This window comes from Harmonia axyridis, chromosome 2 (assembly GCF_914767665.1).
Source record: "Harmonia axyridis chromosome 2, icHarAxyr1.1, whole genome shotgun sequence".
Taxonomy (NCBI): domain Eukaryota; kingdom Metazoa; phylum Arthropoda; class Insecta; order Coleoptera; family Coccinellidae; genus Harmonia; species Harmonia axyridis.
The window spans coordinates 16736073-16752434 of NC_059502.1; the positions used below are offsets into that span (position 1 = coordinate 16736073).

A 16362-nucleotide genomic window follows, 5' to 3' on the forward strand; every position below is an offset into this window, starting at 1 on the left:
TTGGTCATTTGTACTGATGGATAGTGATGATTGGTGAATTTGTATTAAGAGATTCAGAAAGGAACAAGCTTTTTTTATAAAATTAATTTAGGAAAGAAAAATTTTGTTATTCCATTGGTAAACAGCTGGAAAGGAAAAGATAATCTCGAAGATAACTGAATGATTTTTCTTTAAAATGTTTGACTTTCCTCACTTCTTTCACAATATACTATTTCCTCTTAATATATTGAAGGTAAAAATCGAGAGTAAAAAGAATAGTATTTTTCGAAAATGTCTGCGACTTGAGAATGTTTAATTGTTGTAGTACAGATAATTTATAGAGGAATAATTTCAAAAATTCTTAATACAAAATATATTATTTATGAGACTATTATATTTATATGTGTACAACGGAATACATATATTTTTTTTTAATGTGAAGTCTCCAGATCCTGATTACAAACCTTTATGTTATTTTATCTCAATAAGTAATGTTTGAATAAATAATGACAAATTATTAAATTTTAAATAACATATATTTCAGTAAAGAATGTGGTATATTATAATTATAAAAATAATTAAAATTATATGAAAAGATAAATGTATTTTCAATGGAATTTCAAGATACTTGAAAGAAAAATAAAAATTCACTAACATATATAAAAAGCATAACAGTTGTAATTTGTTTATTGATGTGTGTCTTAATTGAATTATTTAGGCAGAAAAACTTTCTAAAAAGCTGTTGATACAAAAAACCCATTTAGTTAATTTTTGAGAACTCAAAATAGAATGCAACCTTCCATTGATAATGAGCCTCTGAAAAAAAAATAAAGTTACATATAATATTCAAAATATAAATATATTTACATTTCAATTTGACCTCAAATTATTTGTTCTTCTTCATAAAATAAGTTTTGTCACATTTATAAAGTATTTATATCAAGAGTTTCAATTTTTTCGGAATTGCTAAACAAAAATTGTCATCCAACCAACCAACGCCATACCTTTATATATTCAATCTTATTCTCATCTCAGTATTTTGGATAGATTTCAGAAGGTTCTTTGTCTGAATAACCTATGTACATATCTGGAAACAACTGTATACAGATCTGGAATGCTTCAAAATGATAAAGGGCACATTTGCATCAAGAAGTAATCATAAATTAAAACATACATATATTTTGTAAATAGTGAACCTTTCCATGCCTCTCTTGAAAATACTTCTAGCCAACATAAGTAGAATTTCATTTTCACTGAAATGTCAAAAATTAGCCACATCAAGCAGTTACTGCATATGAAGCATAATGTTACAGAAATTATACCTTTAAACTTCACACCTGTGATGCATATTCCAGCTCCTTTTTGATAAGGAAATATAATTATTTGTCTCTCTTTCTTTTCCTACTGTTACAAGGATTATTGAATATCAGATTATATTTTTCATCAATTGCTTTTGCCACCTTACGAAGTGAATCTTCATCCAATAACTGGAGTTTCCTTCTTGCCTCTTGTAATACAATCTATAACAAATTATGTGAAACCTACGGCATAAAGTCATATTCAAAACTTACATCTATTTTTGTACTAGAATCTACTGAAATGTTGGACTTTTGTAGAGTTTCATTCATGAAATTTTTTCCATCCATTTCATAAGTATCTGTACTAGGTGAAGGCTTACATATGTATGAATCATAGTCATCATCCACTGAAGTTCCTACACCTAAAACTGAATCGCTTTTTTCTTCCATCAAATCAACTGCAGGAAATATCGGCATCCCAAGTGGCTGTGGAAAATTGAAATTAGGTTGATAATAGGCTCATTCAGTAGTATTTTGATTTGCAGAAATCAAGTTGGTATTAGAAATGTCATAGACAGAAGATATATATTTTGAATTAATAATAATAAAGGCCTTTATTTACAGAAATTATGATCCAAAAAAAATGCACAAATTTGAGTTTTGAGGTATTATAACTTAAAAATAAACCCTACTAAAAATCCTGAGACTTCGCGTCTATTCTTCAACCTAACCCTCAATAATTCAACTAGAAATAAGGAAAAAAAACAGAAAAATATGTTTGAACATGAGCCACTAACTTAAATCAATTGAGCGCACCAATACTGCAAAACTCTCAAATCTTTGTAGAATATCTGTTTCTCACAGCCATAGCACAACAAAAAAAAATTATAAATTAACAAAATGAGTTCAAAGGAACATAATATATCAGTCGGTAAGTATAATTAAATTGCTTTACTATAAAAACAATGAGTCATTACGAAAGTTGTTTAATATGTGTAGTTTGAATTGATCTACATTGTACCGACGTATTTGAATCCAAACCCATTCATAAGATACGGTACCTGATAGAAAATAAATCAAGTAAATAGTGTGGTGAAGTGTTTGGCAATAGAAATGGTGTTCTTTGAATGAACATAACATGGTGCATTTCAGAACGATACCTGATTTTATTGGCAAACAATGAGGAAGAATTACGTCTGATTATATTTAATATTGAAAAATAACATGAAGAGTGCAGCTGCCTTCTATATTTCATATTCAGCCAATCCATGCATTTGAGACTGTAAGTTACCAGGTCATACCTTCTGATCTCATGAATGATCCTCAAACATGAATTCTGTAAACCCTGGTTGCTTCTCATCCACAACAGTTAAACAGAGACTATAAACTACATCACAAAAGTTTAGATGAGAAAGAACCAGTGAGTCACAGAGAATTTTCTTATTATTACTGTTCAAGTATTTCTGACATTGATACAGAAGTTTCAAACGTAAATAGGCTTTATTCAAGCAAATCAAAATGTGCTTAGAGAATTTTAAATCCATGTCCATGATTAAGGCTAGGTTTCTTACATTTTCTTGAAAGTTAATTGTCTCCCCCCACCCCAACATTATGGCCCCGCAAAAACGCTCTTGTATCATTTCAAAAAAAGCTGATGGTACTTTAAATTTTCCTGTCTCTAAACACAATACCTTTTCTGCAACTCCACTTTCTGCTTTTGAATGAACTTCTCTTCTTACTTTTGATTCTATCGCTATCATGTCGTCATCATGTTTTCTTTTATTTATATTAAATTTTCTAATTATATAATCTAGATCTCCTCTAGTAAGCACATTAATCCTTTCTAATTTGTCATTCGTTAGAATTCTTGCATCCTCTAATATTTTTTCTTTTGTGACTCCACTCATCAATTTGCCTGCTATGATTTCTTGCTGTTTTTTGGACAAGTGTTTGGATCGTAGTTCATCCTTATGTCCAACATGAGTCTCTACATACTTAACACTAACGCCTAAAATGAAAAAATTTGATTTCTGGGGGTTAATTTTAAAAACTGATTAGAATAGCAACCTGCACTGCTGAATTTTGCATGAATTCTCGAGGGGCAGAATCCAGATATTTTGATGCTTCCACCAGTTTTCATGTTGCGTTTGCTGCATTGGCTGGTATACCCTAAAAATATTGATAAAAAGCTATTATCAAAATATTTATTTGTGGAAAAGCGCCGATATACCAAATTGACTAATTCAGAAAACATCGTGGTTAACAATCAGTAGATACTAACCTGAAAAATAACTGCGATTGCATTCATAATATACCAACAATCCATTTTTAGTGTTTTTGCTTAAGCGCTTTGTATAATTAGCGGTCCTATTATCTGTTGCTCGCCAAGCCTCAAATTCTTCTTCATTCCTAAAATTAAGTAAAGATGTTTTGATACTTATAGAATGAATTTCTTCCAAATGAGTTGATAATATTCCATGTGAATCAAAAGGTTTCTTTTCCTCTTCAGGGCAAATAGGACACTTCATATGAACTGCTTTTCTGCTTTCTGATTTTTTCTCTTCCACATGGTGAATATCTTTTAAATGACGATTTTTCACCCACACTCTGGAGAATTTCTTTTTGCAAATGTCACAGGTCAGATTATTGCTAAAATTTAATACTTTCAATATGACTATTTATTATTTAACAATGAATACTTACTTGACTTCATTCATGTTGAACGCTATTTTCGTACAAACAGGATTGTCAGAGCAATAAAAATATTTGAAATACAGTTCTTCAAAGTTCAAATGTGAATTAACCATAGAGTAAGTATCATTAACCTCAGATTATCACTCTATGGAATTAACATAAAAACATAGAGTATAGAATTAACGGAAATCGCCTTATAAGTAGGGATGTGTGGTTCGTTCAATTTCGACGAACCGGGTCGAACCAGATCTATGGCTGAGACGACCCGGTTCAAAAGACCCGTTCAATTGACCCAATGGTTCTTTTCAGCTCACTAGCTCAGATCGAATCATGTACGATTTGCGCATGATTCAAAGATCCGTAGATCTGGTTCTTTCGTTCTTTGTTTTTTTTTCTTGGTAAAGAATGTTAAGTTAATATCAGCTTTGTATTTGTTAGTCGGTATGTTTTTAATCGGATCGTGAATTTGTGATAATGATTTTTTTGAGACATAATCATAAACATAAAGGAGATTATCCATTATCATAAAGTTATAAGTTACTGAGATGGCAGAATATATTAAATTGATATCTGGTTCATGAGATGATTATGGACCTTTCGAAAAAATTTCAAAATCTGATATATATTCCTCGTTCAAATTGATGATTTTGGAATATTTAAATGACTTATGAAGAAGTAAAAGTAAATCACGAATGTACTTTGTACAGAACACTAAATTCACGAGGTCTTGAATTATTAATTTTAACGAAAACTACCTAATGATCATTACCTGTATCTATTCCAACCAAATAAATACAGAAGATCTGAAATCCCTCAAACTGATATTAACCCCAATTTATATATTTTGTTCCCGAAAAATATTCATTTTGATGAACTTTACAAAGTTAGGTTTGAATATATAGTTAAAAAAATTCCCAAAAAATAATGAACAATATTTAAAACCATAACATTTTCAAGAAATAATAATTGGTGCATCTAAGAGAGTGCAATTACAGAGCCCAGTTTCTTTTATTATTTATCATCTTTCTTCAAAACCGGGTGCCAAGTGCCGAGCCGATGATTCATTTGCGGAATGTATGTATTTTATTACTACCATAATTATGTTCCTTTAAGGTCAGTCCAAACCGAAACCCATCTTCCTAGGCTCGGATAACGAACCATTCTATGGATCTTTGGGTCCTAAAAGATCCTCAGATTGAATGAACTGAATGTGAAAGTTTGGCTCATTCGGATCGGTTCGAACGAACGAATCAATTTCAGAGAGACGACCCGATCGAACCATTCGTTCTGAAGACCCGGGTCTTTTGATTCGTTCGTTCGTGAACGACACATCCCTACTTATAAGTGATGCATTTGTTTTGATTCCAACATCCGTCACTCCTTGTCTGACGGGACACTAAAGCAGTAGCGTAACATTATTTGATTCATTTCGAAATTGTCAATAGATGCTCAAAAGTAGTTCACAATGTGATTTATTCATAAAAATTCTTTCGTTTTTCAAAAGGGTCAATGTTTTTTTCAGTTTAATGATATAGCTATTATGAAGTCATGAAAAAAGGATTCCTGACAAAGCATTCAACAATCAAATCAGGATTCTCCACGCCTATGGCTAGCTCAATTGTGATTCGCGACACTAACCTTTCATCTCTCTTGTATTCGGGATCAAGCACAAATTTTTACTTTCCGTTCCTGTTCCTTCAATCCTACCTATATTATTCTAAGTATGTAAGTGAAGATAGCGGGAATCAATGTTGAATCCAGTGGGCTGCCTGGTGGATATTACCCCAAACCTTGAAGAAAAAAGCTATCAAATTCGAAACGAATTTTTGACTACCTCCCTAGATGTTATATATGTATAATCTTCTAAATGTGCTTTTTACGGATAGTCCTGTTTTGTCTTACCTTTCTTATAGATTGACAGGGCCCCCGCAAGGGACATCAACGCCCGAGTGTGGAACATATTTTGGCGCCCTTTAAAGGGGGGAGGTGGAGAAAAGCACTGCTGGATAATCGGAAAAAAAATTTTTAAGTTTTGTTAAGAATTCAGTGTAAAATGGTTGAAAATCTATCAGCAACCTTCATTGCCTTAGGAACTTTATGGTGTCAGTTATTGTTACATAATACATTTCAAATGTATGTTTCAAAACTTAAGCTGTATTCTTCTATATTAAATGATTCATAAAGGCATAAACATTTAATCAGGATCAATCCAGAAATTGAATGGATGTTTTCCTAGATTTGACTGCTGCAAATTCTTTTATATTATCAATCAATCAATTTTATCGAGTATCTCTTGCCCTTGATCTAGTATCACTTAGGGGCTTTAGATGTAACTGAGGATCATGCTTTTTTATAACATTCCAATCTTTTTGTGGATGAAGAGAAATATGCCTATATAAAGTTCTTGTACAATATCAAAAGAGTCCAGTGTTTAATTTGAAATCTTAGCAGCATCGTTTTCAATTAAATTTAAGCTGTGCGCAAAAAATGCCCTAAAATTAGCATCGAGTATGCGTTTTTGTAAACCAATATGTTTTCCGCGCATATTTGTTCCATTATCAGACCCTAGACCTCTCATGATTTTAATATCTAAATTTAATTTCATTTTGTATCTGTTAGCCTAAATAATGGGTCATTCTTAAAGAATTTGTTTTTGAGTTTTGCACTCGACTAATGTCAATCACATGATCAAAAGACGAAATCATCTAAGACAGTTTTGAGAAAGTTCCCATTATCATATTCAAAAAGTATTTTAGAACCTCAAAAAGATACTTATCATTCCATAAAATTTAATTTAATCACAACAAAAAAGTTAAACAAAACACAATACACAAAATACAAATTTTCTCAATTTTTAATTATCTGAGTATTTAATGATTATTATCTATGATTTATTTACTCATAAAGAATCGTATAATGGCAATCTGGCTATTTCATACCGATTGCGATGTTCGGAAACTTGCATAAATTGCAAAAAAGAAGTTTGTAAAAAAAATTGTTGAAAAAATTTGAAAGAATCTTTTCCGACAACCTTTGGTCCATCGGTTCTTCATGCGGTCATTGCGGTCTATAAGAGGTTTTGGCGCCCTTTCAGAGTGGCGCCCGCGTGCGGTGCACGCGTTGCACGCGCGGTTGCGGGGGCCCTGTAGATTGATATCAAGTAGGCAGATTATTTCCATTCGTCATGAACAGGGTGTCCATTTACACACAATTTAAACAGATTTCTTATTATCAAACAGAATGTAAAATACTTCAAATAATTGAAATGAAGTAGAAAACTGAGAATCAAAAAAAATATTCATTCCAACAGAAGTTTATTCATTCAATTCATAACATATCATTCGAAATAAATATCTATAAAAATAAATTTATTATGGTATTTTATCCTATATGAACTGAAACAGTATCGCCTCTATAGGAACAGGAATTGGCGATATCTGCTATTATAATTTCTAATGGTAACTATCAATCCATCTCAATGTTCCTAAAATGTTTTATATTTCAATTGAAAATCAATTAATATATTTTCTAACATTGATTTCTGGAAGTGTTTAAACAATAAATAATGTCTCGAATGTTATTCACTCTTAGGTATATTTGAACTGGTCCTTGTAATATTAAATCAATATAGATTTCCATATAACTTTCAACAATGATTTTTCATCGAAACATTTAAACATGAGATCACTACATTAGGTATATAGTTTATATTGTATCCAACCATGATATGACTTAATTTCGAAATATTTTTTTAACAAGGTTTTTGTTATTCATGTGTTAATTCAAATTGGCACAAGTAAATTATTCAATATTCATATGACAATTACCATCCCTATTAATGTACAATATTAAGATTTCTATATTAGGTATTCAATCATATTTCACCAGATTTGCAAAAGTTTTTTGAATCTTGAATCTCATTTAATTTTGTTCGATACATCGTAGGAAGAATTTCTAATGAAGTTGCATACGCCTAATTTCAAATGCCTACTATGCAAATCAATCGTCCATGATTTTCAAACTTTTTTCTTATAAGCATAAGACAATCAAACTCGTCTACAACAATTTCAAATGTAGGATAATTCAGGGTAAACTTCTAAAAAATATATAAATACCATATTATTCAACAATAGTAGGTATTCAGGAATCGAAAAAATTACCTACATACGAATATTTACATTAAATTTCCTTAGTGATGAATTCATATTTTTTGCAATGTATAATAATTCTATGGGGAAAGGTTATCGAGGGTCAAATAACAAAGCAAGGAAAAAGAATAATTGGACATGCCCTCAGGAGAAGCGCTAACCGTAGACGGCTGGCTTCTGTTGTGGATTCCGTTTGTTTGTTGTTTTTCTTCAAGTGTTGCTCATCTAACACTTTTTCACCGTACTGATGAGGGCCGAAAGCCCGAAACACGTGTCTACGGTTAGCGCTTCTCCTGAGAGCATGTCCAATATTCTTTTTCCTTGCTATGTAATAATTCTGTCTTTAAATCTCTTATATAGTTTTAAATCAAAAACCAATTAGGTATATATTCGCACGTCATGTTTTCTTTATCTAACCTGTTGCTCATAAATAACTGATACATATATAATTTTATCTTTAATTTACTGATATGATATATTTCTTTTTTTTTCATTCTAGTTAAGGTTTTTTTTCTTTCTCATTAATTTCTTCATAGCCCCCCAATCATAAAGCCGTCATCTGTACCCTTCTCTCAGAGTTATTGCAGTTTGAATGTAGCTAGGATTGGTCTATAGAAATACTAACAGAGTCCTTCATATTTTGGTGGCGATTGGGCTTCTCGTCCATAGAATCGTACAATGGAAATTCACAACAGAGTAGGAATTTCAGGAATTGTGGTACTTCTTCGTAAATATTAGGTGGAATAGGTATCAAAGGCGATGTGGAAGATTTGTAATAACGATATTCTGATATGCTGAAAATAAGCAATGGATAATTAGTGTTTTGAAAAGAATTCATGGCAAGTAGTGTATCGTTTCTAAGACCAGACATTTTGGCACCCCCGCAAAATAAAATTTTGCAGCCCCCTAATTGTCTGATTGTACATTTATTGACTGCTATTGAATTTATATGTTTTGTTATTTACCAGAAAAAATTGTTTTCGGCAGCTGAGGGCTTTGAAGAACAACCAGCGTAGCTGATACAATACACAAAATAAACAATAGACAAAACTCTGTGGTATTGACAATTCAATAATATTAGTAGGTACCGCTGTTATACCCATAGTTACTTTGTTATGAACGGATGACCCCGGGTTCGAATCCCGCCACTGGATATTCATGGAAAATTATTTCTATAATTATTTTCATATTTTTTTCATATTTCGCGTAGAAGTGGAAACAAATAATCATATTATAAAATTTGATGTGTTCTTAACGCTCACGACCGTACAAAAAATTGTAGATATTTAGTATTTTGCCTCTTTAACTTACTCTCTGTATTTTTCATCGGAAGACTTCTCAAGAGGTGGAATTCCAGAAAGGAACAAAATTATCAACGTCGTGAAAACCGGTGAAGCTATGGCCACCCATTCAGGACCCTGAATTACGTTCAGTGATATCACAAATACACCCCACCACAAGAGAATTTCACCAAAGTAGTTAGGGTGTCTAGATAATCTCCATAAACCTATAAAAACAATGATGAAATTACTTTTCTGAAAATAATCATTCTAAAGGAAAGAACAGCTCAAAAGAATAATCGAAGAATGAAGTCCATAAGTGCAGAATTCATTAAAATAGCTTCAAATTAGATTATAACAATTCTCGAAGTTCATTTAAATGATCCTTTAGGAAGTATATTTATTCAAGCAATGGCTTGACGTCATGGATGGCAAATCAGAGATGCCAACTGAAAATGGACTCAAAATCGGGTAATCTCTAAAGTTTGTGTTGTTAACCGTTTAGCAATGTACTTATTCTGATTGTACCTACATATTTATACCATTAAAAATTGGTTTTGGTTTGTTCGATCTAATTTTCATCTGCTATACTCATGTTTGTCAGATTTTATATATTATAAAATATTTATTTTAATCATAATTAAACTTTCGCTATTTGTAGAAGGGAAGATCAAAAAATGTAGTCGCTCTCCATTTGTCTTTCAAGGGCGTAGATCTTTTATTTTTCTCATTTATTTTTACAACAATCAATACTCATATCTATAATGTGAAATGTGACAAAAAGAGGTTTGACAACGAAGTTATTTCAAAATTTATTTTCTTTCTTTATTACCAATTATTCTTAACTTATACTGGGTTTTCCTAAAAATTGAGTTATGAAGGAAAATGAGAGATTCCTCGGATAATTATAAGAATGAAAAGTCCCATAAACATGAGCCCGCAAACGCTTTGTTTTCGAGATAGTCCTTCGGTAGATATTATTTTTGCATTTCATTTTATCCTACCGACTAGGGGGTTAATGGGGGTAATTACCCCCCCCATGAATATCGAAACCCTGAAAAAAAGTTACGCAACGTGGTGCACATAAAATATTTCATGGAATAATTTCAAATTGGTAATTTACCAAATATTGCAATCAATGACCACTTTCTAAATAAGTTATAAGCAAAAACCTTTCAGCATAAATCAAACTGAAAAAACGGGAAGTCTATAGCTTTTTTTACTATTATTACTATATTACTATTTTTCTTATTATATTTTTTACTTGTAGATACATATTTTGTTTTATTTTTATTAAATTTTTTATGTTTTGAAAAAATTATGTTTCGAAGTTTATCTGAGGTGATTAAATGTACCTGATTTATTGGTTTTGAATCGTTACTACCCCCTCCATGAAAAAGAGCTATATCCGCCCTTGATGTAACTTATCTTACCGTCATTACACCATTTGCCTTGATTCACAGGATCTGCTCTGAAAGAAAACTTCTGCAAATCAGCATAAGTTTCAGCTAGCAAACCAACAACGAACATACAGGTTCCAGTAGAATCTAACGATGTCATGGTTTTTGGAGCATTGGGTATTGTATGGCGTGGTGAATTAATGATAATAACTGGCAAACTTACAACATATACCCAAATAGCCTGTAAATAAATATTGAAAATTTACTGCTAAAATTCAGGATAAGATTTGCATAAAACTTTTAGAGCATGTCTGTTCGATGATTGATAGAAAATAAGGAGAATAATATTCTAGATATCAATTGCTGATAGAGCTTGTACAGGAATATCACCTACCTATAGGTGCCTTATTGACGAAAACATAAATTTGGAATAAGCCTTCAAACGATTCCAAATGTGAGGTATTACGAAATCAAATACTCTAGCCAAAATGAGAATTCATCACGAATAAAATTATAAATATAAACTTTCCAAGAAAAATTAAATTATACAAAACATGTTTTTCACTAATTTTATGCTCAACAGGACAATGCAGAAATTTTGATCATCCCTACCATTTTATCCAAATATTTTGGAGTTTGAGGAGAAAACGGTCTCAAACGAGTTGTTTGATGAAGAGTAAATTCAAAAATTATCGTCCCTCCGTAAATGAAAAAAAAAATTTTTTTCATTCGCAAATTAAAAATATTTACTTTCTTCCATTTAGATCATTGTCTTAAGGAAAATATGTGAAAACACCATAAAAATCGGTGATTTGTAAGAACTGAGCAATTTGTAAGAACTGAGCAACCACGTGGTGGTGTTCTGTCTGGATATCTTGGAAACCAAAAAATATATCAAAATAACCATTGCTAGGGTTGAAGAATACAAGGGTAGGGAAATATTAACCCATATTTTTGAAGAAGCATACGAACGATAGATAAAATAAAATAAATTTGAATTTATTTTTGAATGAATTTTGTCTCTTCCTTCAATATAATATTTTCAATACCAAACAGGAAAAAATGTGGATACACCCTGTATTTTGCTAAGTAAGCATTTGCGGACCTACATAGAAACATTTGATTCTATTCTGGTAGCTATAAATAAATGAATTAATTGATGCTTACCTGGAATGTCCAAAATATAGCGAATCTAATGTTGTTACTTTTTCTATCTTCGAATTTTTTATCTCTTCCAATTTTCATAATTCTATAAAACAGATATCCAGATAGTCGTAAGCCCCATAAGCATACACAAACAGTCACCATTAGTTGACGACTGTCATAATTTTTCTGAAAGTATAATCGGAAATCAGGTTTGTTTTCAGATGTACTTTATAAAAATGCCTGTACGTACATATCATGTACAATTGTTTGGAAAAATTACAGCGAATTGATTAATGCAACACAGATTAAACTTAATAATCAAAAATTAATTATTTCATTTTTATTCGATTCACTTATAATGAAAATGATAATAATAATTTAATTAATTGTTTTACTCTTCAGCAAAAACAATGAATAATTAACAATTGTTCTATTCAAAATAACACATAAAAAATTTTAGGCTACAGCTTATCCAAATCCAATAAATTCGCCTTAATATATGAAAATACAATTTCTCTACTTTACATTTAAGAGGGGTTTATACCACGTGACTTACTCGTGATCTGCCAAAGTTGATCTACTCCTGTCGCCTCAGCGTTTTTGATATCTCACCACTGATTTACCGTCTTTTCTACCACAAGCAAGTATTCAAAATACGTTTTTACGTCTTTATTTTTAATTTTAGAAAAAAACGCATTTTCAGCCTCCGACAAGGCTTTTGTATAATATTTTTATGCAAAAATTCATAAAAAAAATAAATGTTTCATGGGAAAGTTATATCATACATATATTTATTTTTCAAAAAAAAATCATCTTATTTATTTTTTTTTTCATTCCAAAAAAATAAAAAAAAAGGGCTATCCGCAATGACGAACTACTTAAAATGAATAATAGTGAAAATCTCATATAAGTCGATGGTCTTGAGCGTAAAGTAAAGCGTACTAATTTTTGAACTGATCGCTGAAACGGTATAGACCCCTCTTAAGTGAAACCCTTTCAAACTATTTGCTCACCCTGTCATGATCCTGACCTAAGAAGAATGTAAGTAATGCTAGTATGATGAAATTGATGCCACCGGCAAAGTCAGTAACTTGGTCTTTTTGAAAGGTAGCAGCTATTGAAAAGAAAATAATTTGCATAGATACCGTAACAATTGCAGCAATAGCAAAATGATCTTCGTCGAGGATCTTCACAACCATTCTTATTGAGTTATTGTCTACACCTTTTTCACCTGGAAATTGAAAGAGGTGTAGTGTTTAAATAGAAATAGTTAAAATAATGCAATAGCTTTTGGACTGTCGTTCATTTGATTCGAAAGAGGCATACCTATCATCATTGGTTCACTATCAAATGTGGCTATAGTAGCATCAGTTCGATAATAGATTCTACTGATGCTACTATAGCCACATTTGATAGTGAACCAATGATGATAGGTATGCCTCTTTCGAATCAAATGAACGATAGTAAAGTAAAACTATGTAAAATTTGAACATTTGGAAAATTATCGCGATTATACCTATTCAATTTTTGGCTTGTTGATGATATCATTCTTGTGGCCTTGTGTATATTTCTGTTGACGATTAACCATAATTTACTTATTTCACTTATCTCGGTTTTTTTTAATCTATAGTTGTATTCTGGATTATTTTTATGTTATAGAGTTTATAGGTTTAATGTGCCTCAACTCAACTGAAACTCTGTTAATAATAATAATTTTTTCCTAGTTGTTATACCACATGAAACATTATTTAAGTTGTAAAGAGAAGAAATCCTTCGAGGAGTTAACGATAGGTCAAATAGGGTTTAGAATATTGAACAAGTGTTCTGAACAATTAATTCTATATCTGTTTCAAGGAATCAAAGAAATCTTTCACATGAAAAAAGATGATTAATAAAATTATTATCTTAGATGTTTTTATGACATGAAAAGATATTTCGCAGATAATTTCGAGCTATCAAACCTTTATCCTTATTAGTCGTTATAGATTGGTTGAAGTATGGTTCTGAGTTAAGAAAGTTCGTTTTTGATAAGTCCCCGGCTTTTTCTATTTTTCCTATTAAGCTTCAAATAAATTACCCTTACGGCTAGTCTACGAAATGCACATAGCTAAACGACAAGAATCATTCTCTGATCTATTTTGAACATTCAAAACAATCATACTCATCAGAAATTGATCTCGACATCCAACACAGAAATAACATCAATTCCATTACTCATATTTGTAAGACAAAGTGGAAAATTTTTCAGGACTTACTTCGCCGCCAATATTCCTCATCCTAATATTTGATACGCGTAGTATTCATTACCGATTGATAATGGAGACATTTTGACAGGCTAACAACACTATCGGTTCTGACACACTCTGATGTCCTGACTCCCTAACTCTGCTATGGATTTAACACTAGGAGGAGAGCATGGGATTTCGGGTTACATGCGCATCTCGAAAATTTTCTGATGTTCGTTTCGGCGTCGCGATGCAGGATCAGTGGCGGCCTTTAGAGTGGCGAGCAGGGCAACCGGCTGAAGAATCGGTCTTGAAGACCCTCGCGCAACCAAAGCCGTAGCCAGGGCGGTCCGATTGGGTTTGGAACCCCCCGAGTTTTTAGAGTTATTTGGGAAAAAATAATTTAAGAAGGTCTATAAGATATTGTTTAGGGGAGAAGGGGACACCTTTGAACAACCATAAACATTTGTTCTTCACGAAAATATCTTACACGAGAGCCAAGAATCGGGAGAAATGTCAAATGTGAACGCTGTATGCGCCATCTGAAACTTACGCGATCACTCGAAATCAAGTAGGTGTAAATCTGAAAAATCTCCCGTTTTGTTTTACAGGTATGAGGAGATACGCCAGGTTTTCTATCCATCTTATTTAGGTCATATAAGACCTAATATCACATGGTTATTTTCGTTTCAATTCAAACATCTATACTTTCTGTCAGGTAACCCACAATACATCCTTCGTAGTGTCAAATTATACTCTATGATTGTTCGCTCAGTCAGAGGAAAAAGGAATATCTCTTTTTTTTATGATTTTTTCGAAAATATTTTATTGTTTAAACCGTCTCATAACAGTAATGAACCCAACAAAAAAAGAATTATCCAATTTGTGGAGTCTTTCAAACACGATGCCGTTACATAATATTCATAGATCCTCTTTTATAATTATAACGAGCGTTCATTAAAATTCATGGTGAAGAGTGCTGTAGAAAAATTAGAGTTGATTACTAGTAGCGCTTAGCTTGTACTATTTCACTAAAATTTGTAGCATACTTCGAATCTGGAACCTATACAGAGTGGTCACTTTTTTAATGGGATTGTATTGGTAACTTTTAAACCATAAGAGTTACAAGGTCGGTCAAATGGAGAAAAAGTTGCATGCATAGAAGCATTGTCAAGTAATTCAAACAAATCGAGATTATCAGGGCCAGTTATTGAGATATCATAAGAAAAGTAAATTCTGTCATTTTGAAATTTCTTTTTTTCCCACTTTATTTCAAATATTATCAGAAAATGTTACAGGAATTTTTTATTCGACAGTAAATTATCCTCAATTTGACGTAATCAGATTTCGTATCCAACGTTTCGTACTCTCAGGGCCACCCTCAACCTCATTTTTTTCAATACGGACCTGCATATTTTATGACACTTTTCGAAATAACTTTTGACGCTGAATTCAACGACATATCACATAATGTCATTCTGAATTAAACGGGGTGAGTAACAGTCGATACTTGAGGTCAAAAGGAACACTTTTTTCCGATGCTGTTGAAAATCCATAAAAATATTGTTTTTCAGTTACCTACATCTCTCCAAATGGTTCGAATGAAGGAAATAATTTTCGGAAGTATTTTTTATTGATCTTCTACCATTACAACATTTCATCCATATCTTCCAGTTTCTTCATTATGACCATCACAATCACATTCTATAAAAGAAATTCAAAGAACCCAACTCTTAAAATTAATTTGAACACACATTAAAGAATATTTAACCATTTAAATGAAAAGTATTCTACCTATATATTTTCTCGTATAATGCGCAGTCATCATGTAATTTGATCTAAAAAAAATTGTATGAAATTCAAAAATTGGGTACTTTGGCAGAATGCAAATCTTCTTTTCTAAAAATAGCTCACGTTCAAGGTTGAAAAAACTTTAGTGTAGTGGTTACAGGGATAACATAGCTCATTATAATCGATTTCAAGCTGGTTATCATACCAAAATACCAACTGCATCAAGCGCTTTTGCTTTTGGTCATTGTTGGTTATTATGTCATGACGTCATGAACTAGTCCTTCAACGTCATCGATTTGGACCGCGAATAACCACACTTAGAGCTGGGCTATACTTTTGGTTATTAATGACATTATAAAAGTAAGGTTAAATTTGATCAGAATAAAGTTTGTTCTAAGAGG

The 16362-nt window shown here is 31.7% G+C and overlaps 2 protein-coding genes across 6 annotated transcripts; both read right to left on the bottom strand.

Moving 5' to 3' along the window:
- Nucleotides 1-447: 447 nt before the first annotated feature.
- LOC123673461 lies at nucleotides 448-4139 on the bottom strand. 4 transcript variants are annotated; one of them, XM_045607953.1, is made up of 9 exons: nucleotides 3981-4139; nucleotides 3559-3926; nucleotides 3345-3446; nucleotides 2969-3285; nucleotides 1551-1763; nucleotides 1302-1499; nucleotides 1154-1232; nucleotides 984-1088; nucleotides 448-795 (listed from the first exon to the last, which is right to left on the bottom strand). In XM_045607953.1, exons 1-6 carry the CDS (start codon nucleotides 4082-4084, stop codon nucleotides 1359-1361), a joined length of 1245 nt encoding a protein of 414 aa, XP_045463909.1. In that variant the 5' UTR covers nucleotides 4085-4139; the 3' UTR covers nucleotides 448-795; nucleotides 984-1088; nucleotides 1154-1232; nucleotides 1302-1358. The 4 variants fall into 4 exon arrangements, with proteins under 4 accessions (XP_045463909.1, XP_045463908.1, XP_045463907.1 ...); XM_045607952.1 differs by having other exon boundaries at nucleotides 984-1096; XM_045607951.1 differs by having other exon boundaries at nucleotides 462-795; nucleotides 984-1066.
- A 3129-nt stretch (nucleotides 4140-7268) lies between these two features.
- On the bottom strand, nucleotides 7269-15197 carry LOC123673503. 2 transcript variants are annotated; one of them, XM_045608022.1, is made up of 6 exons: nucleotides 14201-15197; nucleotides 13091-13176; nucleotides 11967-12131; nucleotides 10833-11040; nucleotides 9431-9626; nucleotides 7269-8913 (listed from the first exon to the last, which is right to left on the bottom strand). In XM_045608022.1, exons 2-6 carry the CDS (start codon nucleotides 13142-13144, stop codon nucleotides 8718-8720), a joined length of 819 nt encoding a protein of 272 aa, XP_045463978.1. In that variant the 5' UTR covers nucleotides 13145-13176; nucleotides 14201-15197; the 3' UTR covers nucleotides 7269-8717. The 2 variants fall into 2 exon arrangements, with proteins under 2 accessions (XP_045463978.1, XP_045463977.1); XM_045608021.1 differs by having other exon boundaries at nucleotides 12959-13176; nucleotides 14201-15172.
- Between the last annotated feature and the right edge of the window lie 1165 nt (nucleotides 15198-16362).

Bases quoted from the DNA above. Each gene is read 5' to 3' on its own strand.
- LOC123673461 (XM_045607953.1), bottom strand. From the start codon at position 4,084: ATGGTTAATTCACATTTGAACTTTGAAGAACTGTATTTCAAATATTTT. The intron at 3,447-3,558 runs GTTAGTATCTAC...CAATATTTTTAG, and splicing joins CAATCGCAGTTATTTTTCAG to GGTATACCAGCCAATGCAGC. The intron at 1,764-2,968 runs GTATTGTGTTTA...AATTTTCCACAG, and splicing joins AAAGTGGAGTTGCAGAAAAG to CCACTTGGGATGCCGATATT.
- LOC123673503 (XM_045608021.1), bottom strand. From the start codon at position 13,144: ATGGTTGTGAAGATCCTCGACGAAGATCATTTTGCTATTGCTGCAATT. The intron at 11,041-11,966 runs GTAAGCATCAAT...ATTTATTTACAG, and splicing joins CTATATTTTGGACATTCCAG to GCTATTTGGGTATATGTTGT. The intron at 8,914-9,430 runs GTAAGTTAAAGA...GCTTATTTTCAG, and splicing joins TCCGATGAAAAATACAGAGA to CATATCAGAATATCGTTATT.